This window comes from Protopterus annectens, chromosome 2.part2 (genome assembly GCF_019279795.1).
Source record: "Protopterus annectens isolate FY-2018-M chromosome 2.part2, PAN1.0, whole genome shotgun sequence".
NCBI lineage: Eukaryota > Metazoa > Chordata > Ceratodontiformes > Protopteridae > Protopterus > Protopterus annectens.
The window spans coordinates 323,262,783-323,284,757 of record NC_056730.1 but is presented as its reverse complement, the minus strand read 5'-3'; the positions used below and the strand labels follow the sequence as shown (position 1 = coordinate 323,284,757).

Below are 21,975 nucleotides of genomic sequence, written 5' to 3'. Positions count from 1 at the left end.
CTGACTGGAGGCTTCAGGAGGAAAATTCCTTTCAAGAAGACTCTACAAAGCCTGTGGGACATAATATTGTGATCTGAGAACCCGACATGAAAGTTCGAGATAGCAGCCAATTGAACTCTAACTGTGGAAGAAGAGGAGCCTGCATGAAAAATCTCCGCTAAGAAATCCAAAACTGCCTGAACTGGGGCAGTGAAGGGATCAATATTCTTGGCTTTAGCCCAATAAGAGAAACGTTTCCATTTGCTTGTATAAATCCTCCTGGTAGAGGATTTTAAAGAAGCTACTAGAATGTCTCTAACGGGGTTAGAGATAAAAGGAAGCCTGGATAAGGAAGGAAGTGGAGCAACCATGCTGTGAGGTTGAGAGAAGGGATAGACCGGTGCAGCTGACCGGATTGGTGAATCAGAAGATCTGGCACTGGGTCCAGATGCCACGGCTGCACCAAAAGGTGACGATGGAGGAACAGAAACCAAATTTGTCGAGGCCAATAAGGAGCAATGAGAATCATTTTGGCTCTCAAAACGGTTGCTTTCTGGATAACTTGAGGGATCAGGGGAAAAGGAGGAAAGGCATAAAGAAGTCCCTGGGGCCAATCCTGGGTCAGAGCGTCTCTGGGGGGATGGCCTGGCAGAGGGAAGAGAGAGAAGAAGTCTGGGCATTTGCTGTTTTGGGGAGTAGCAAAAAGATCGCAACATGGGCGACCCCATTCCAGAAAAATCTCTTCCACTATAGATTGCTTGAGAGACCACTCGTGAAGCATGAGAATAGCTCTGCTCAATCTGTCCGCTAAAATGTTGGTTTTCCCAGGGATGTGCGTTGCTACCAGAAACCGATGAGAGGAGATCGCCCATTGCCAAAGTCTGAGCGCTTCTCGACACAAGGACTTGGTTCCGCCCTGTTTGTTGATATACCAAACTACAGACATGTTGTCTGTGTGGACTGCAATTGTCCCTACAGGAAGAAAGTCGTTGAGGGCTTGCAACGTTAAAAGCACTGCTCTCATCTCTAGGACATTTATGTGCAGGTGGTACTCGAACGGTTGCCACGTCCCATGAACCATCCTGCCCTGATAATGACCCCCCCACCCGATCAGGGAGGCATTCGTGGTGACAGTGGCTTCCGGGGATGGGGGTACAAAGTGTCTGCCTTGGTGAATCTGGGGAGAAGTGATCCACCAAGCAAGATGATTTTTGCAAATCTGTGTCACCAGAATTTGGTGACGCATTGGAAGTTGTTGGTAAGACCACTGAGTGAACAACATCCACTGAAGGAGGCGCATGTAGAAGCGAGCCAGGGGAAGAAGAGTAATGGCCGCAGCCATGAGGCCTAACACCTTTAGAACCATTCTGGCCTATACTTTCTTGTTGGCTAGAATGATCCTGACATGACTTTGAATGTCTGAAACTCTTTGGTCTGTAAGGGTAGCTGACATCCGAACAGTGTTTAAGTTTGCGCCTATGAAAGTAATAGACTGGCAGGGCGATAAGGATGACTTTTCGAAGTTGATCGAGATGCCCAAATGAGAACAAAGATTTATTGTGTAATCCCTGGCTTGAACAAGCTGATGCCTGGTGGTGGCTGAAAGGAGCCAGTCGTCGAGATACGGAAACACCTGGAATCCTTGACGTCTCAGGTGAGCCGTGACCACTGCCATGCATTTGGTGAACACTCTGGGGGCTGTAGTGAGACCAAAGGGCAGGGCTCTGAACTGGAAATGACTGGACCCCAGCCGAAAGCGGAGAAATCTCCTGGAGCGTCTGTGAATTTTTATGTGATAGTACGCATCCTGAAGATCTATTGAGCACATCCAGTTGTCCTTCTGTAAGAAGGGCAGAATTGACTGAAGAGTGACCATTCGGAATCTTGTCTTCCTTACAAACTTGTTGAGTCTGCCGAGATCCAATATTGGTCTCCAGTCTCCCGTCTTTTTGGGGACCAAAAAGAACCTTGAGTAGATTCCGGGCTCTGAATGGTCTGTTGTAACTGGCTGAATGGCTCTTTTTTGCAGTAGTTTTAAGACTTCTAACTCTGCAATTTCCCTTAGACTGGGTGGTACATCTGGCAGGGAATTTGAGGGATAGAAAGGACTTTCCTCGAAAGGAATTTTGTAACCCTCGGATATGATCGACTGTACCCATCTGTCTTGAGTGAGGGAAAGCCAGGCTTCTGGGTACAGCGATAGTCTTCCCCCGACTGCCTCCAAGGAGGGACAGCCGGGCAACATCTCAGGGATGCTGAAAGGGCTTGTCAGAGAGACTCTCTGTTTCCCTGGTTTTGTGGACCCCTCTGCCTCTAGAGCGTCTGTTGTTGTTACCCCTCTGCCTCTAGGGGTAAACTGACCACGTGAATCGGCGTGACTCCTTGGGATTTGGAACCACATTTTGCCACCCTTCTGTCCTTTGGGGTAAGGTCTAGAAGGGGTGGAAAAACGGACTCCTACGGCAGAAAGAGTTTTGCCGTCCTGCTCACACCTGGTCAACGTTTCCTTCACTTGAGGGCCAAACAAAGCTGACCCATCAAAGGGAGAGTTTGTGAAGGACGCCTTAAAGGGATCTGCAAAATTACATAGCCGCATCCAGGCTTGGCGTCTAAGAGCCACACCTGTACCTGCGGCCCTACTCGCTCCATCAGCAGCATATGATATCAGCCGCATGGAGGAGTTTGCAATGGAGTTAAGGGTTCCTAGCTGCGAAGCAATTTTTCCTGAGCCCCTGCAGCTGTAGGATCCTGCACAACTTCACCTAGCTCCTTAAGGATATCCCTTTGGAGTCTGGTGAAGTGACATAGGTAGTTCAGCGAACGCATAGCAAAGGTCGCTGAAGAAAACATCCGCTTACCGTATCTATCCATGGTCCTAGAGTCCTTATTAGGAGGATGGACAGGTACGGAAGGATCTGCAAGTTCCTTCTTGGTGGCAGCAGCCACCACCATGGCATCAGCGGGGACACCTTTTGTGAGGAATTGCTTGTCCGACGGGGCAGTAATAAATTTAGAAGGCCTCCTAGGGACTGGCTCTACAGAGTCAGGAGCAGCCCACGCCTTTCGAGCAATAACCTGCATAAGGGGGTCGAAAGGTGAAGACACCCAGGAGGTGGAGGGTCGAGATCCAAACGCCTCCAGGTATACTGACTCATCCTCAGAGGGATTATTGGTGGGCCAGTTTCCCCTCTGTCTAAGGAGTTCTAGGATGTCTGAGAAGGAGACATCCTCAGAGGGGGATCTTGGGGATCCCTCTGACTCATCTAAGTCAGTATCTGAAGTGATAGACTCGGGGGAGTCTACGTGTTTCCTCTTACAGGTCCTCTTCCGCGGAGGATCTCCCGACAAATCAGGAGAATCCTCGGAAGAGGGGGATATTCCCAGTGGGGAAACCTGACGCGGAGAATCTCTGGGTCCTGGAGCAAGACAAGTGGCAGAGATGTCAACAGGCACCATAGAGGGAGGAGCTAAGGGAACAGACTGCTGGCTGAGACCAGTAGCCAGCACACTCTTCATCACCTCGAAGGCTCCCCTCCCAGGGAGGTCCGAGAGAACCCGCTCCGAAGAACTAGGAACTCCAGGACCCACCAAAAAGGAAGGCTCCGAGGCAGATGTCGGAGCCGAGCTCACCAAGGCCAAAGCTCCAAGGGGAAGAGCGGGCTCGGACAAGGGTCCGATATCACTCACCCCCTCGGAGGAGACCAGGGAAGCCCGGCCACCGAATCCCTCTAAGGAAGGTCTCGAAGAGGAGATAAGAGTAGAGGCTGAAGGAGCAGAAGGGGGTATCTGTCCCTCAACCGTAGCAGAAACCATTCCCGAAGACTCCAACTCCAAACTCTGGGGTAGAGTCGAAGGAGGAACTGCAATGGGGTGTGGACTAATAGTCGTCTGCTGAGACGGACTATGTAGCATTTGGGCCAGTGCCTGTGACTTTAGTAATCTACTGACCACTCTCTCCAAATCTTGGTCAGAAAGCCTGGATGACCTTGAAGATCGGCTCAGATGGCTCCGTTCCGAGAGGAGAGGCGAAGCGGGAGCCGAAAGTATAGGCTCCAAGGAAGGGGACCTAGACCTCTTCCTCGAAGGAACCATCGGAGCCGATGAAACCACAGAAACTGTCGAAGCCGACAACTTATCGGCACCGACAGGTAGCTTCGATGCATCGGCTCCAGCCGGAGCCGATACGGCCATAAAAGTAAGGGTGTCGGAGCCGATCGGAGCAGACACCGATGCCTGGGCCACATGGTGGTCGGAACCGATCGGAGCCGACACCGAAGTGGTCGAACCAGAATCGGTACCGATAGCCATCGGTGCCGAAGGTTTGTGTAAACCAGGGTCGGCTCCAGCCGGAGCCGATCTCGACTCTGAATGAGTCGGAGCCGAGGCCGCAGGCTTGGACACAGAAGCCTGGGCCTTGGAAGACTTAGAAGTCTTAGATGGGGCCGACTTAGCCGGAGAGCCCTCCGGCTTAAGAAGGCCCCTCAAAATCAATTTATTTCTTCTTTCCTGCAGGACTCTCTGGCTAAAAGAATGACATATAGCACAGGAGTCCTGCAGGTGAAGAGGCCCCAGGCAATAAAGGCAAGAAGTGTGACCGTCTGTCAGAGACCTCTTCTGACAGCACGAGTCACACTTCTTAAAGCCTGAGACCCTTTCTTTAGACATGGTGAACAAACACACACACAACACCAGTCCAAGAAATTAAATTAAATATACCAAAAAGGTATCAATAACAGACACACACACACACCCTAACAAGGGGGGGGGATGGGATGTTAGAAAGTCTGACTGAAAAATATAAGGAGACAGGGAAAAATTCTGTCAGAAAGGGACTAAAACTATGTTAAACTAATAATTTTAAGTTTTTTTTGAAGAAAGGGGCTAAAATAGTAATGTAACAATTCACTTACCAGGAGCTGGCAAAAGGAGGACCTCATCAGCGAAGCGGCAAACGAGATCTAGGTACTTACCGCCTTGCATCATGGGATATGGGGCTGCCTCGAGCTGGTAAAAGTGACTCTCGAGCTTAGCAAGTGCCGAGTCGGAGCCGAGGATCGGCTCCGAACCCATCAAGCAAGAATGAAGGCGAGATTGACAACTTAACATCACAGCATCAATGGGGCCAGATGGTGTCCCAGGCTGCGTCTTGCACGAACTATAGAACGAACTAACCCCCCCACCTAAACACGCTGTTCAACCTCAGCCTCTCCACAGGATACATGCCCAGAGAATGGTGCACAGCAACGGTTATTCCGCTCTATAAAGGAGGGACCACAACTAACCCTGGTAACTATCGCCCCATAAGCCTGACTAGCCTGGTCTGCAAGGCTATGGAGCGCATCATCATGGAACTCATTAACAAAGACATTGGGAACCTCCAAACACTTGACCCAACCCAGTTCGGCTTTGTTAAGGGCAGATCATGCTTACTAAACCTAGTTGACTTCTTCGAGACAGTCTTACCAAGGCCATAGACGAGGGAAAGGTGGTTCACACAGCCTGCCTTGATCTCGCCAAGGCGTTCAATGCCATTTCTCACTTGGGTATTATAGAAAAACTCACCAGCCTGAACATAAACCCCTATGTCACAAGATGGGTTGCCAACTGGCTTACAGACAGAACTCACACGGTAAGAATAGCGGGCTCCAGGTCCGACTCTAAACCAGTCACATGTGGTGTCCCGCAAGGCTCGGTTTTGGGACCCCTACTGTTTGGCATATATTTCTCAGAAGTACAGGCAAACACAGGAGGACTATGGCTAACCAAGTTCGCCGATGACTGCAAACTGGGAGCCATAATTGACTCTCCGAATGACATGGACATCCTTCAAAAAATCCTTACTGAGACAGACACCTGGTGTCAAAGTCATGGCCTCAGGCTAAATGCCAAAAAATGCATAGTCATCCTGTTTGGAGAAAAACAAAACACCCACAAATTACCACATAGGTGGCAGCCCCCTCAATACAGAAGAGGTAATAAGAGATCTGGGGACCCAGGCAGATAGTAATCTCTCCTTTGACAATCATATTGCCAAAGTAGTTAGGAAATCCTTCTATGTGGCCCATCTAATTAATAAGGGGTTCGCATCTAGAAATAAAGAGGTTATAGTGCCCCTCTATTCGTCACTCATCAGACCCATCATAGAGTACAATGCCCCATTTGGGATGTACCTCACAAGACACTTCCAACAGCTGGAAAGACTGCAAAAGCACCTCACCAAGAGGATTACTGGCCTCAAACATATGTCCTATGCAGCCCGACTGAAAAAACCCAGCTGTACTCAGTGGCATATCACTTATTTAGAGGTGATCTCTGGCTGACTTACAAAGCCATGTCCAACTCAGAATTGATGGACATGCTCTACCTAAAGAAATCTAAGTCACTGCGAGCCACGTGCTCTAGTGAGCTAAACCTCGCCACAGCAATAAATAGAACACGCTGGAGGGATAGATTCCTGTCATTCCCCATGCTTTGGAACAAAATTCCTAACTACATTAGGCAGAGCCCCTCACTAACAATCTTCAAGAGAAGCCTTGACGAGTGGATGTGTAACAGAAAATATACCCCTGGGATCACTTCATTGGCTCTGCTTGACAGAGGCTCATTTAATTAATCAATGCAGCACATATGCAAGAATTAATGGTAGTAATTGTCCAATGCCTTTGTACTCTGAACGTGTACCTTTGTTGGGCTTTTCGGAATTATGCAGATAAACAAACTCGCACTACTTTCGAATAACTGGACTTTGCGAAATAAACTTCTCGGGCATTTTGGCACTTTTGTAATATTATCGGTAAAGGCAGAAATGCTACAGTCATTTACCATCACTTGTTAAAGTCATCACTTTAAGAAACACTTGAAACTTTACAATGTGACTAAATAACTCATCTTGTAATGTCATCTTTTGTAAGAAAACACCTCTTATCAGTGTAAGAAAAATGCCAAGTGACTGCACAATGCGAATAAATTGAACATCTGTTGCCTGAGACCAAATAACTCTTCAAAGTAATTGCACTTTGCAAATAACTGCATACAGCACACTGAAATTTCCCCAAAATGGCAGTACCTTACTAGGCAACTCTTTACAGTACAAGAGGCACTCTGTAATGGCGGTACTTTGCAAACAGACACACCCAGCACAAGAAACTTTACGAAATGGCTATGCTTTGACTGCATTACACAAAGTAGTTGCACTTTGCACGCAATAAACTCTTCAAAATACATGCACAGTAACAGGTACACACTGTAAGCACATTTATAAACGCTGAGATGCTTCGAATAACTCTAGTTATGCCCTTGATACAATAAGAAGTCATAGTTATGCCCAAATACAACACTTTGCCAAAACACATACAGTCGCCTTGCTTTATTTTTGCTTAATATGCCCTTTTCTTTTCTTATTGCAATCATTTTGAGCCCTTTTTTACACCCAATACACTCGTCTTGTGCTTGTTTTACTCTAAACGTGCCCAACTTTGCCTTAAACACACTCATTTTGCTTTAAACGTGCTCTTTTTTTGCTTAACAGTTAATTGTTCCATCAAATACTTTTATCTTAAACATTTTCTTTAGTTAAACTTTTCGTACTTTCCACTTGCCTGATAATGTGATTTGTGCCTTTTAATGCCCCCTTTATTGTCTTTCATATTGAATATATTGTTCAAGTTATTTCTCATTACCTTTGATTCTTTCTGGCTATGTATGTGAACTTTTCTCTCGGCTTTACCTTCATGGTTGCCTTTGCACCTCATGGCTTTCAAATGTTCTTCGCTCTTCCATCCCACTTCTGACACAATGTCGCTTTCGTGTTAGGACATGAATAAACGAGTCTTCGTGGGTTCTGATCAAGCAGCTTTATTTCATACAAAGACATTACTACTGTTGACTATTGACTGTAACTTAAGTAACTTATACACAATTAACGAGTATAATCATGCGTGCTCACTCCCTAGCTTCTCATTCAAAATGGCACTGAGGGATTGCACGTGTGCAGGTTACATGTGTCCACGTACAGCCTTGCATGCTTCTCAAAGATATAAGCACACACTTTATTCTATGATCGACACTAAGCAAACCATCTCTTCCTGGATACCTAAGGCAATTTCTTTTTGCTATTTCTTTTGTGGAAAGCAGCTTTCTTGTTATGTTTGTGCTCATTCTATCAGGGTAGTGGCCTCTTCTGGTGATTTTTTCAAGAGTCTAGATACCAGATCCATTCTGGAAGTTGCTACTTGGTCTTCTGTTCACACCTTTACTAAACATTAGAGACTTCTGCGGTGGTGCAGCGGTAGCGTTGTTGCCTCACAGCAAGAGGTTCTCCCGTTCGATTCTTGGCTGGAGTGCGGGGAGTGCCCTCTGTGTGGAGTTTGCATGTCCTCCCTGCGGTTTGGTGGGCTTTCGAAAGACATGCATAAATGGGCGTGCCTTCGTTGAAGGTTGAACGTCGAGCTGGCACCTCGGCATTCGTGGAAATCTACTGCCAATCATTAGCGGATCGGAGTTCTGCTGTGGCGACCCCTAACCAGGAAAAGCCGAAAGACAACAACAACCTGCTGTAAGTCATTTCTAGGGCCACAGCCATCTTTCATGGGTTTTTGGAGAGCTCCATTTCGGCTTACTTCTCCCATCCTCTTCAGTAGCTTTTGTACTCTCCCAGATGTTAAGACTAATGCAGCAGTAATAAGGAAGGACACAGTACAGTTGTATAAAACATTACCATAACAGTAGATGCCCTACTTGTCACTGTTGCAGTATTCTGTCCCTCCCTCCTTTCACCTGTTGTTCTTTGGTCTAACAGAGTGATCTTTCTTACTTTCTTTTTACTTCTTCTTCTCTTCTTGGAAGTGCATGATATTTCTTTGCTCTTGGGTTACTCTGGTTCTTGTAGTGCAATTCAGTTGTAAGAATCAGGCACTTGTATGTCACATTTGTACCTTACACCTTGGATGTAAGACATACGTCTAACATACAGCACACACAAAAGGTGTACAGCCTTTGGTATGCTTCCCGGAAGCTCAGCTAATCTCAGCAGAATATCCCAGATGTTAAGAATACTATAACAGTGATGTAGAAGGACATCTGGTAGACGTGAAGGTTTGGCACACCTACGCTGTTTACACAACACAATAGTGTTTGTTAGCAAAGGCCATACACATCCAAAAGCATGGAATCTTCAGAAAAAAGTCTGCCAAATGGTAATTGATGAAAAGAACAAAACCACATGACTCATCAAGAGAGTTATTTATATTAGGTCTATTACTGTTCTCCATATAATATTTAAACTGCTGTACTAGCTACTGTTTTGATAATTTAACTCTGGCCTGGCTGGTACCCAAAAAGGCCCCACTGTGCATCAGTTTGCATTTCTAATTATCAGACAATAAGCAACATTTACTGGAAATTTTTAAAAAGGATTTATTAGCTTCTGAATTACAACCCTCTCTTAAGCAGATTCAAACCGTGTGAAACATTTCCATGTCTTTCTCTTCCTAGTCTTATTTCTGTATCTACTCAAACATTTACCAAGTATAACATGTTACACTTTCTTGCATTTTTATTTTAGTGGTTCTGGTGACTGAAATAGTTGATAAAATTCATTACTGCAGAAAGCATATCAAACTGGACAATGTCCTTATCATGGGCCAGACTTGCAAAACATTCATATACACAGCAAAATATAGAAGCATTACAAAATGTGATTAGCTTGAAATGAACAAATAAAAGACACATTATGCCAACCATGGTCTGTTTTCCATGCTGTAATAAAAGAGTTTAACATGCTTCGGCATTTTACTAATTTATATTTGTTATTCTGGAAACTAACAGAAATTCAGAAACAACATTTGGGTCACAATCAGATTAAGACTATTGTTTAACCATTATGCAGCCTTACAAACTGGTTTTGTACCACCATCTAGTGAAAAAAGTCCTGGTGATAGTCCAACATGGGTTAAAACAACCACAGCTAAAAAGTAAGGCTCATAAACTTGTCTGGCATGACATCAGGGATGGTATAACTCTTATTTATTTATTTATTTGATTTATTTTACATTTGTTTGCAGGAAAGTCTATCTGGGAGAGAGCCCATTTTCATTGGAGGCCCGGGAAGAAAAACTCAACATACAAACAGCAAAAAGTACAGTAATAACACAACCTTCAGACTTTTGAATGAGCCATAAGCATGCCCTTGAGTAAACCATGAGAACATATTGCCGGTAAAAAGTTATACATACAAGATACTAGTTCAGAATCATATTGGCCAAAAGGTACAGATATAGGAAGACTATAAATATTGTAAGATTTGAATAAAGCAGTGTTTGAGGGTGGTTAAAAAGGAATAATATGTACCGTAGGGAGGAATGGAGTCTGGAAGAGTGAGAGTGAGGAGGGAATTGACACAAGACGGGAAGGGAGAAAAAAAGAATAAGTAACATAGAGAGAAAGGTAGGGTTACATCTAGAAAAAAAGCGACAGTGGCCCCATGGGTGAGAGAAAGACGGATGTTGGGAGGATAGACAAAAGCAGAGGAAATAAGTGCTTGGGAATTTGAATAGTAGTAGTAGAAAATTGAGTTAGGTCTATGTGGAAAGAGACAAAAGAAGTCTTTGAATTAAATAAGATGAAAGCTGTTATCTTTACAATAAACGGTATTTAAGTCATGAGTATCACATTCAGCTTTGTTTTTTATGCTAATTTGTCGGTTTTTACAGTATATTCTGCTGGCCATAAGGTACAATAGTTTCACACACACAAAAAATATTACTCAGCTGCAAAACAAAACAGATATACAACCTAATACCACACATTTATGAAAAACACAGTACTTCCTACATTCAGAAGCATGTTTTCTGTAATGTCTTGCTGTTCACAGTGACATTTTTATAACAACAGGCAAACAAATCAAACACTACAATTCAAGTTTAAGAACTACAATAAAATATACTACCTTAAAAGCAAGGCACACTTTCCATGCAATCAGCTTTTCTCTGGCATTGAGGATGACTGGATATCTAACCTCTTTCCCTTCACTGTCTCGTTCTACTTTGCCATCAAGTGCAGGTGACTTACGAGCCTCTGCATGTGCATAGTCTGGACCTACTGTATAGACCTGAATTTTTGTAATAAAAACAAAGCAAATCATAAACATATATTTTAAAAGTAACTGTCCGAGAACAGTGTACTGAATCAAGACTAAATTCTACAGCTCCATATACATTCCACATTAAAAGAACTGCATAGAAAATGCATCATTACCTTTTTAACATTAGCAAACCCTTTTATGGCCAGATCACAACTATTTTAGTAAAAATAAGCAAAACATGTCCATACACTTGTATTTTACTTTCTGGGAAAAGTACATTGGTTCAAGTCTAATATTTCAAATTAAAATAACTACAGTGAAAGTAAGTTATGTCAGTAAACTTAACATCAGATTAGACATTCAACTAGATCACTCTTGAAAGAGCCTAAGCTATATGGGATGCATCTTGCCAAGAACTGGATGTCTGGACAGCTTCCAAAGCTTAAGGGCATGTTTCACACGCCTGTATGACAATTACAGCAAGAGGAAAAGCCAATATAAAACAGATATATAGATATAAAATTAAAATCAGACTTTTCTTGCCACAGAAACAATGGATGCTAGCTCCCTGACAGGAAAATTCATGCGCATAACAAAAAAAAACAAGGGGGAAGGAGAGAGGGTATTTGTACAGCTACATTGGTTTATTTGAACTTCTACTGTTATGGTAGGTTTACTTACACAACTGTACTATGTTCATCATTGGATTACAGTTGCAGTAGCCCAAGCTACATTGGATAAATACCAACGTTTAGAAAGAAAGAGAAGAGTTCTAGGAGCCCTTGGCAGGACAGTAGTAGCGAAGCCTGCTTTGGCCACAGACAGAGTAGGTTTCACAGGTTCATAGGAGGTTACCAGGCTAGCAGACCTAGAGCCTTTACAAGCCTAGCAATGTTAATCCCAAGTACAGCCATTTGTTCTTTGTTGGGTAGTTTGCAGAAAGAATTTATGGACAGAGAAGGCCTGTGATCAACACCTGCTAACCCCGTCCATGAGGGACATGGGTGCCACCCCAGGGGCACATTTGCAGTTTCCCATCTAACTTTCTAGGTTGCGTTTGAATAGGGTCAGTGAGGAGCTCCATTTTACATGAATAGGTAGTCTCTTCCAGAGAAACGTTAGTCTCTAGGAAACAAATCTGTCTATCCAGCAATTATCTGCTAATGTCAAAAAGCTAGGTTAAGATCCCTAGAGTGAGTGACTCTTGAGCCATTTGACTTGCGGATGTGCAGAATTTCCATTAGGGCAGGTGTGACGCCCCACCAGTGGACCAGTAATCAAGAAGTCTCAATCCTCACCACTGGCAACAGTGTGGGGGGGGGGTACACTGGGATGATGACAGGTACACACACACACACACACACACACACACACACACACACACACACACACACACACACACAGTATTTCCAGATGCAGCTCTCTGTATCAAGTGCAATTTCCCTTAAGGACACACAGAGACCACAGTCAGTCCAGGGCTGGTTTCTCCCTTTTTCTCCAGATCCCCAATAAAACTCTCCACTGGCATAATTATAGAGATGAGATCTCAGACAAGTGGCCAAGCCAAGACCTCCAGCAAACCTGTGCATCGTGCCCCTGCCCCAATAGCTGACACATACTGAGGTTTGATTTATACAAACACACACACCTGGGAAAGGCTGTCACAGGTTTACTAGCTATACCTCCTTTTGCCCAGACTATAAGCTGGTTTTCACTACCACCAGCCAAACTCCTTATCAGCTACTTTTAAGGCCCTTAACAAAGGGTATCCAATCTTTCTGTGTAATAGTAATATTACTACAAATGGTAGTTCGACCAAGAGCAAGGCTATCAGAAGTGGTCCAAAGTGTCAGCAAATAAATATGCAAATATTCTCAAAACATAAATATGTCTTCACAAAGGTCAGCCACAATGATATTTAATAATACAAGAACAAGAAAATACTCAGTATTTAATCACAGTGACATAAGAGTTCAAAACCACAAGAAATATTTAAAACAACATTGCAAGAGAGTCTCACATAAATAAAAAAAAATCTAAGCTATGCTTCACTATATTCCACACTAAATCTAAGAGAATTACTATACCCTAGTTAACTTACTTAAGAGCAAGGCAGTGGTGAATGATCTTGTAGTTGTTGTCAGGTCCAAGACAGAATACAGAATGCAGTGTCTCACTGAGAGACTTCTTAAATTAATATCTCAAATATTATTTCTGGGACAGCTTGCAGAATGACATCATTTCTTATCATCTGAATGCCTCAGGTGAAACTCCCACTGCTGGAAGCTAGGAGTACTTAGCATCTACACATGAAAATACAAAGACCGCAGATGTTTGGATGATGCTGGAAGTCATAAAAGAATTAACACTCCTTCACACTCAAAACTAGTAAATATTTCACCTTAAAGACAATACAGAGAGCTTCCTGTTATAGGCATTCTGTCTCTTGCTACCATAAAGTAATTTAATTTCAGCTATTTTTCTGAAGTTAATGTCCTGTATTCCAGTTTCCACTGCTAAAATATATACATTTAAACAGTTACAATAGTGCATGTACATTTCTATTCTATTTCAGTAGGGAACACTGTGGATACATTTCAAGAACTTTACAAAAATCTTTTTCAACACACGTCTGTACAAACAAGTTTGACATGCATATAACATACAGTTGTACTACAGTTGTAACACAAGTATCTTAGACAAATCATTTCGATAGCCAGCAATGACATATAATTATTTACAAAATTCCAGATAGCTCTGCTGGCAGCATCTCCTTTCATGACGCTTCTTCCCCCTTCGAAGACTCGAGCTATTTTTTCAAGTGATCCTTGAAAAACGTTGCTTGAAAAGGATGAGCCTATCTAGGAATATATTACCCCATACCCTGTCTTGAGATTCCAGCTGCTTTGGCATTCCTGACCCCAGTACAATGCTGCACTGCCCTATCATATGCCTGCAACCCTAGGCTCCACCATGGTAACTTGGGATTTTGCTGGCTGACTGTAGCCATGGATCCCTCTCAGGCTCCTCCTGCCTTCTACTGCAAATAGTTAGCACCAGGGCCTTTCTGTCATGGTAAGGTTTCATCATATTAACATAGTACAATGTGTGCCCCTGCCTCCTGCCTAGAAGTTCAACCATGTAGTTAAAATCACTGACCTTCCTTACCACTTTGAAGGGTCCCTCCCAAGCTGCATGCAGCTTACTGTGTCTGACAGGAATGAAAACCATAACCTGCTGCCCCACAGCATTCACTCTAGCTTGAGCATTCCTGTCATACCAGACCTTTCTCTGCTGCTGGGCTTCTGCCAGGCTCTCCTGAGCCAAGCCCATGAATTCCCTGAGCCCTGTCCTGAGGTTTAGGACACATGCCACAGCAGACTCCTTGTGGGATTCACAATCACCCTTCCCACTCATCACAAATCAACTCTAGAAGTTCCCTCACCCTATGCCCTCACAGCAACAAAGAAGGTGAAAAACCTGTGGATTCCAGGGCAACTCTGTAAGCAAACAACAGATGGTGCAAATATTTCTCCCACTCCCTCTTAAACTGGTCTGCAAATGCCCATAGCATGGTTTTTAGTGTAGAGGTTAACCTCTCCACAAGACCATTAGTCTGGGGATGGTAGGGGATGGTCTTTAGGTGATTCACCCCACAGTGCTTCCACAGACAAGCCAGCAGGTCTGACTTGAAATTGGCACCTCTGTCAGTCAGTATTTCTTTTGGGAAATCAACCCTGCTGAAAATCTCTAATAAAGCATTGCCAACCTTTTTTGTTTCTATGGAGGACAGAGCCACTGCCTGAAGATATCTGGTAGCATAATCTACTACCACTAGAATATACTTCTTCCCTGTGGAACCTGAGGTACTCAAAGGCCCCACAATATCCATAGCTACCCTTGAAACGGCTCCTCGATCACAGGCAAAGGCATCAAAGAAGCCTTGACCTTGTCTCCTGCCTTGCCTACTTGTTGGCACTGCTCAGAGGTCCTGCAGTACTCTGTTACATCCCTGGAAATCCCTGGCCAATAAAAGTTCTGCATAATGCATCTCTTGGTACGCTTTATGCCCATATGACCTGCAAAGGGAATGTAATAGGTTATGGTTAGAAGTGCCAAATGGCAGGCTCTGGGCACTACCAACTGCTGTAGTCTCTCACCCTCTAGCCCTCCCTCAGGGGTCCACTTTCTATACAGTAACCCTTTGCCCCATTATACAGATTCCCCCTTTCCTTGAGAATCAGTTGCCTCACTAGCTACCTCCCTCAGGCCTTATAAAGTAGGGTCTGACAGCTCAGCTTGCATCAACTCTCTCTCTTTGTAACCCTTTCCAGCTCTCCTTCTACAGGAAGTCTGGTATCCTCTAACAGCCGTGCCTCACTGTCAGCATGGGTACTACTAGTAACCTCTGCCCTTGCAGTCACTCTGTCCAAGGGAACTTCAGTACCAACAAACAGCTATGGCTCACCTTCGGTCTCACTGCTACAGGGTAGCTCCCTCTATGAAGTAGCCACCTCAACAGTCATGACTTCAAGTGTGTGGTCTGTCTGGGTCCCCCCCAGACTACCAGACCCACACACCCATCTCCAAGCCTAACTGCATGTACACTAGGTACTGCATTACCAAAATAATTTCCTATCAGAACATCTGCAGGGATATTCTCAAACACATCTACTTGCTTGCTTCCTTTTCCACCCTCCAAGTCAAGGTGAACCCTAGCCAAAGGTATTTGCAACAGAGTCCCTCCTAAGGCTCTGACTGGAGTATACTGTCAAAGCAAGTAGTGCTCCTCTTGAACCACTGCAGGCTTCACAATTGTTAGGTCAGAGGCTGTATCTCTCTTAGCAGTGGCCTGTTTTCCATCTACTAAGATAGGATATAACCTCTTGTGGTAGTGTGGTACCCTTGTTGTCTCCAGACAACTTAATGCTAGCATTCTGTCATTCTCACTTACTGGCTTCTCCCACCTTTTGTACCCCACCTTGCATCAGTGCACATCTATATGCTTAATGGCCTCACTGGTTACATTTAAAACATTTAACCCCTTATCATGGCCATGTACATGAACTAGTGGCTTCCCCTGTTACTGGTGGATTCTATTGGAGCAATTTAGGCTGCCCACCATAGATTCCCTTAGACCCATGAGCAGCACTGGGTATCCCTTTCCTGTGCAGGGATACACAGCCTGTTAGGTATAGGTCTCCCTTTTTCCCCATATAATCTGTGGTATTACATTCTGTAGCTGCTAACCAGATTCTCATGTCATCAGGTAAAGTGCTAAGGGCTTGTTCCCTCACCAAAAGGTCTGCCAGCCCTTCAAAAGTGGTGACCTGACAACCAATCACCCACCTATGAAAATAAGTCTACTCAGCAATACAGTGACACACACTTTCATCTGCCTTGTGTCTATGTTTATGAAACTTTTTTCTACAATTTTCAGGTGTTAATTTAAAATACTCTAATAAACATTTTTTTAACAGTATTATAATTTAAACAATCAGAATCAGACAATTTAGAAATACCAGTTACAGCTTTACCATGCAGAAAGGTGGTCACGAACTATACCTAGAGCCTTTGGACAACATTATACCGTTTACATACCCTTTCAAACATATGAATAAAACTATCAAAATTATCACCCTCTGTAAATTCTGGAAGAAATTTACTGACATTTGTTGCTTCTGGGGATCGGTTACTCCCTTCCCCATTACCTCTATTCCATAACCCTGGCAAAGAGTCAGCATCTCCTTTTCATGTTACCTCTGCCTCTCATTTTCTTCAGCTTCCAGCTGTCTCAATCTCTCTGCTGATTCTAATGCCATCTGTTTCTCCTTTTCTTCATCCTCCAAACAACGCAATCTCTCTGCTGATTCTAGTTCTGTTTGGCCTCCAGTTTAAGTATCTAAGAGATTTTAAGTTTTATGAGGCAAAGGTGAGTTGTCCAGGCCAGTACGGTTGTCCTCCTGGTTGCTGGTCTGTGATGCAGCTGTAGTTAAGGCAGCAATCATTTCTGATTTAGTCATGCTGGCATGCATCAGTCCTTTGGCTTGGCACATCTCAGCCAAATGGCTCCTTATCAGCTTGCCATACTACTCTGCTGACATCCTTGCCTGCTCTCCCTGACTAACTGAGCTAAAAAAATAAATAAAACTATTGTGATATGAAACTCTGAATGTTCCCCATGTGGCTGCTTGAGAGTACAAACACCTTCTTTAGTGATCACTTTTTACAGGCTACAGGAGTTCAACATCCATACCAATGAATTCCAATATGTGATGTGGTGATCCCATCACTGCCACCAATAAATGTGATGCCCCACCACTGGAACAGTAATCACGAAGCCTCAATCCTCACCACTGGCAACAGTGGGGGGACGTACACTGGGAGGATGACAGGTACACACACACACACACAGTATTTCCAGATGCAGCTCTCTGCATCAAGTGCAATTTTCCTTAAGAGCACACAGACAGCACAATCAGTCCGGGGCTGGTTTCTCCCTCTTTCTCCAAATCCCCAATAAGACTCCCCACTGGCACAGCTATACAGCTGAGATCTCAGCTGAGTGGCAAAGCAAAGCCAAGACCTCCAGCACCCTCTCTGTCCAACCAGAGCTTCGTGTCCCTGCCCAAGTAGCTAACACACATACTCTGAGGTTTGATTTATATAGACACACACACACACACCTGGGAAAGGTTGGCACAGGTTTACTAGCTATACTCCCTTCTGCCCAGACTATAAGGTAGTTTTCACGGCCACCAGCCAATTCCTTACCGGCTACTTTAAGGCCCTTAACAAAGGGTGTCCAATCTTACTGTGTAATAGTAATATTACTACAAATGGCAGTTTGACCAAGAGCAAGGCTATTAGAAGTGGCCCGCAGTGTCACCAAATAAATATGCAAATACTCTCAAAACTTAATATGCAAATACTCTCAAAACTTAAATATGTTTCACAAAGATCAACCACAATGAAAGGTTTAAATATATTTAATAATAAATAAAAGAACAAGAAAATACTCAGTATATATTCATAGTGACATCGGAGTTAAAAACCACAAGAAATATTTAAAACATTGTAGGACAGTCTCAAATAAATAAAGAAAAACATCTAAACTATGCTTCACTATACTCCTGAGTGAATCCAAGAGAATTACTATAGCCTAGTTAACTTAAGAGCAAGGCAGATGTGGTGGATTATAGGTTCGTAGGTGTGTACTAGGCCAATGGCCCTGGAGCCTATATAAGCCTAGCCCAAGAAAATTCATCATGCCACCCAAAGTTAGTTCCCAGTGCCCTTGTCATGCAAGGCCACTGAAGTGATCCCCGGGGTGAACTACCTATTGCCCACCCACTTGTCAAGATTTCTCTTAAAAAGGGCCAGTGAAGTGCTCTGCTTGATGTGAATGAGAAGTTTGTTCCAGGGTATGGGAAGTCTCTGGGTTAGGAACCTGTCCCTCCAGCATGCCCTGTTTATTGTGGTAATGAGGTTAGGGTCCCTGAAGCATGTGGCACAGAGGGATGGATTTCTTTAGGTGTAGCATATCTAGCAGCTCTGGGTAAGACATGGCTTTGTAGGTCAAGCAGAGATCGCCTCTAAGTAGGCAATAAGAGACAGAGTATAGCTGGAGTTTTTTTTGAGTCTGTCCATATAGGGCATGTGTCTAAGGCCTAAGATCCTCTTAGTGAGGTATTTTTGTGGTCTTTCCAGTTGTTGTAGGTGTCTAGTGAGGTGCATACCAAATGGGGCATTGTATTCTATAATAGGTATAATGAGGGATGAGTAGAGAGGGATTATGACCTCTTTCTTCCCGGATGAGAAACCTTTTGCAATGAGAGGTGCCACATAGAAGGACTTTCTGACTTACAGTGGCAATGTGGTTATCAAAGGAGATGTTGCTGTCAACCTGTGTCCCCAGGTGTCTTATCACACCTTCGGTGTTTAGCGGACAACCTCCTACGTGGTAGTTCATGGGCACTGAATTTTTCCCAAAGGGAATGACCATGCACTTTTTGGCATTGATCTCCTAGTTGTTGTTTTCAGGTGCAAGACAGAATACAGTGTCTCACTAAGACTTCTTAAATTAATATCTCAAATATTACTGCTGGGATAGCTTGCAGAAAGTACAGTTTTGTACCTACCATAAATGTAGATGTCCGATAGGAATGCATCTGCAGTCCTTACAAATGGGTTGTCCTGTCGTCAGGCAGCCCTTCGGTCGGCCGGATTCCAAAGTCTGGGTCTGGCCTCGGCTGGTGTCGCACTTCACCCGACATCATAGCTGCAGTTCTTCGGGTATAAAGGCATCAGCCGACGCCATTTTCCTCAGTGTTTCTTGCCCCAGATGCCAGGTGCCCTCTTGGAAGGCTAAATTTGGATAAATGCCAATGATTCTAAATAGTAGAGAGCAAACACAAAAAATAAGCATGTATGTACATATATACAAACAAATACACCATAATAGATTCCCCCAGCTAGCTATAAGATGGGCAAATACCCTAGGAGCACCACAGAGGGGAAGGCGGGGGGGTAATCCTGACTGCAGATGCATTCCTATCGGACATCTACATTTATGGTAGGTACAAAACTGTACTATGTCCTTCAAGGATGCATCTGCAGTCCTTACAAATGGGTAGAATACCATAGCCAAACTGGGGAGGTGGAAAAATAAAGTTATGGTGTAGTTAGGATCCCTTGCAAAACAGCAGTGGCAAAACCTGCTCGGGATCTAGAGTATAAAGGTAAATTATAATGCTTGGCAAATGTATGCACGGAGCTCCAAGTAGCAGCCTCTAAAATGTCCTTGGTAGCCACTCCTCGTAAGAAGGCTGTGGTAGTGGCTGTAGCCCTTGTAGAGTGAGGCCTGATGTTCTCTGGAGTTTTCTTTCCATGGTAGGAGTAACAAAATCTAATGCAATTTCCTATCCACTTGGAGATTGTCTGTTTTGAAATTGCTTTTCCTTCCCTTCCTGTTGCATATGCTACCAGTAGCTGGTCAGTTTTTCTATTGCCCTTGGTCCTGTCCAGGTAGTAGCGTAATTGTCTATGTACATCCAAGGTATGCAGCAGTCTTTCTCCCCTGTTCTGTGGGTTGGGGAAGAATGTAGGTAGGTGGATAGCCTGATTTAAAGAAACTCTGGAGACCACCTTAGGCATAAAGGAAGGATTTGTTCTCATGGACACTCTATCTTGATGGAAGATCAGGAAGGGTTGTACTGCCATTAATGCCTGAAGTTCAGATACCCTTCTTGCTGAAGTGATTGCCAGCAGGAAAGCAGTCTTCCATGATAAGTATTGCAATTCTGCTGTTGCTGCTGGTTCGAAAGGAGGAAGTGTCAATTTTTCTAGCACAAAGTTCAAGTCCCATGCTGGTAATGGTGGCTTCCTAGGAGGCTTTACATTTTTAATTCCTCTCAGAAACTGTCTGAGCAGAGGATGTGAGAAGACAGGAGGAGGATCCAAGTCGTATTCTGCTGAAATAGCTGATGCATGAATATTGATGGAGGAATAGGACAGGCCTGTGTGGAAGAGCTCTGCCAAGTATTCCAGGATGTTGGCTATGTTTACCAGTGACACATCTTCTCCTTTTGCAGTACTCCAAATGAGATATCTTTTCCATTTTGCTGAATAATTTTTTCTTGTTGAGGGTCTGCGAGCCTCAAGGATAATGTCTTTAACCCTTTGGGATAAATTTGGGTTAATTGGTCTTATGCAATGTTCCAGGCAGTCAGCTGCAGAGTTTTCAGGTTTGGATGCAGATTGTTGTAGTTGTTCTGTGTTAACAGCAAGGGAACCAGGGGTAGTGGCCATATTTGTTCCCGAGACATGCTCCTCAGTAATGGGTACCAATGTTGCCTTGGCCAGTCTGGAGCTATCAGAATGATCCTTGGACGGTCTTCTTTGATCTTCAATAGTACCTTGTGCATCAAAGGAAGTGGTGGGAATGCATATGCTGTCAGGTTTTTCCAACCGAAGGATAGGGAGTCCACCTTCCAAGCAAGTGGGTGGTACGTCCTTGTGCAGAATTTCTTTAGTCGGTGATTGCGTGGGGATGCAAATAAGTCTATTTCTGGGAGCCCCCATTTTCTTGTAATGGTTTTGAAGATGTCCGGATGCAGCATCCATTCGTGAGCATCCGTGGTAGTCCTGCTTAAAATGTCTGCTAGAATGTTTTCTTTTCCTGGTACAAAAATTGCTTTTAACTGAATGTTGTAGCTCAGGGCCACATTCCAGAGGTCCAGTGCCATCCGGCAAAGAGGATACGAATGTGTGCCTCCCTGTTTGTTGATGTACCACATAACTGTGGTGTTGTCTGTCCTTATCATCAATAGACCTTGTTGGAGGAATGGTCTGAATGTTTGAATCACCAGTTTTACTGCCAGCATTTCCTTTAGATTTATGTGTAGGTGCAGCTGGTCTTGAGTCCATAAGCCTTGTATGCACTTGTCCAGCATGTGTGCCCCCCAACCGAGGTCTGAGGCGTCTGTCGTGATGGTTTGGTTTGGTTGAGTACTGTGGAAGGGCAATCCTGTGTTTGATTGACAAGCCTGAGCCCACCATAGGAATTCTTGCTTCAGGCATGGAATAATTGGAATCTGGGTTTCTAAGCTGTGCTTGTGTTGAGACCATAAATTCCTTAGGTACCACTGTAGTTTTCTCATATGCAGTCTGGCATGAGGAACCAATATTATGCAGGATGCCATGAAGCCCAAGGCTTGCAGTACTTTTCTTGCTGTCAGATGGTTCTGCTTTGTTAAAGCCAAGAAGTAGAGAGGTAGCTGCTCCTGTTTTTCTACTGTTAGGAATGCCATTTGCTTTGATGTGTCCAATTCTGCACCCAAAAAGGTTATTCTCTGGGATGGTATCAGCCTTGACTTTTTTATATTGACTGTGTAATCCCAGGGCTTGTAGCAGGT

At 44.1% G+C, this 21,975-nt stretch overlaps 1 protein-coding gene across 1 annotated transcript in view; it reads right to left on the bottom strand.

Annotated features, from left to right (window-relative positions):
• The window catches only part of PPIP5K2 (diphosphoinositol pentakisphosphate kinase 2), a 3,486,936-nt gene that overhangs the window by 2,806,692 nt on the left and 658,269 nt on the right, over positions 1–21,975 (bottom strand). The window contains 1 exon segment of the mRNA XM_044063880.1: positions 10,925–11,086. Coding sequence (XP_043919815.1) covers positions 10,925–11,086 — 162 coding nt within the window.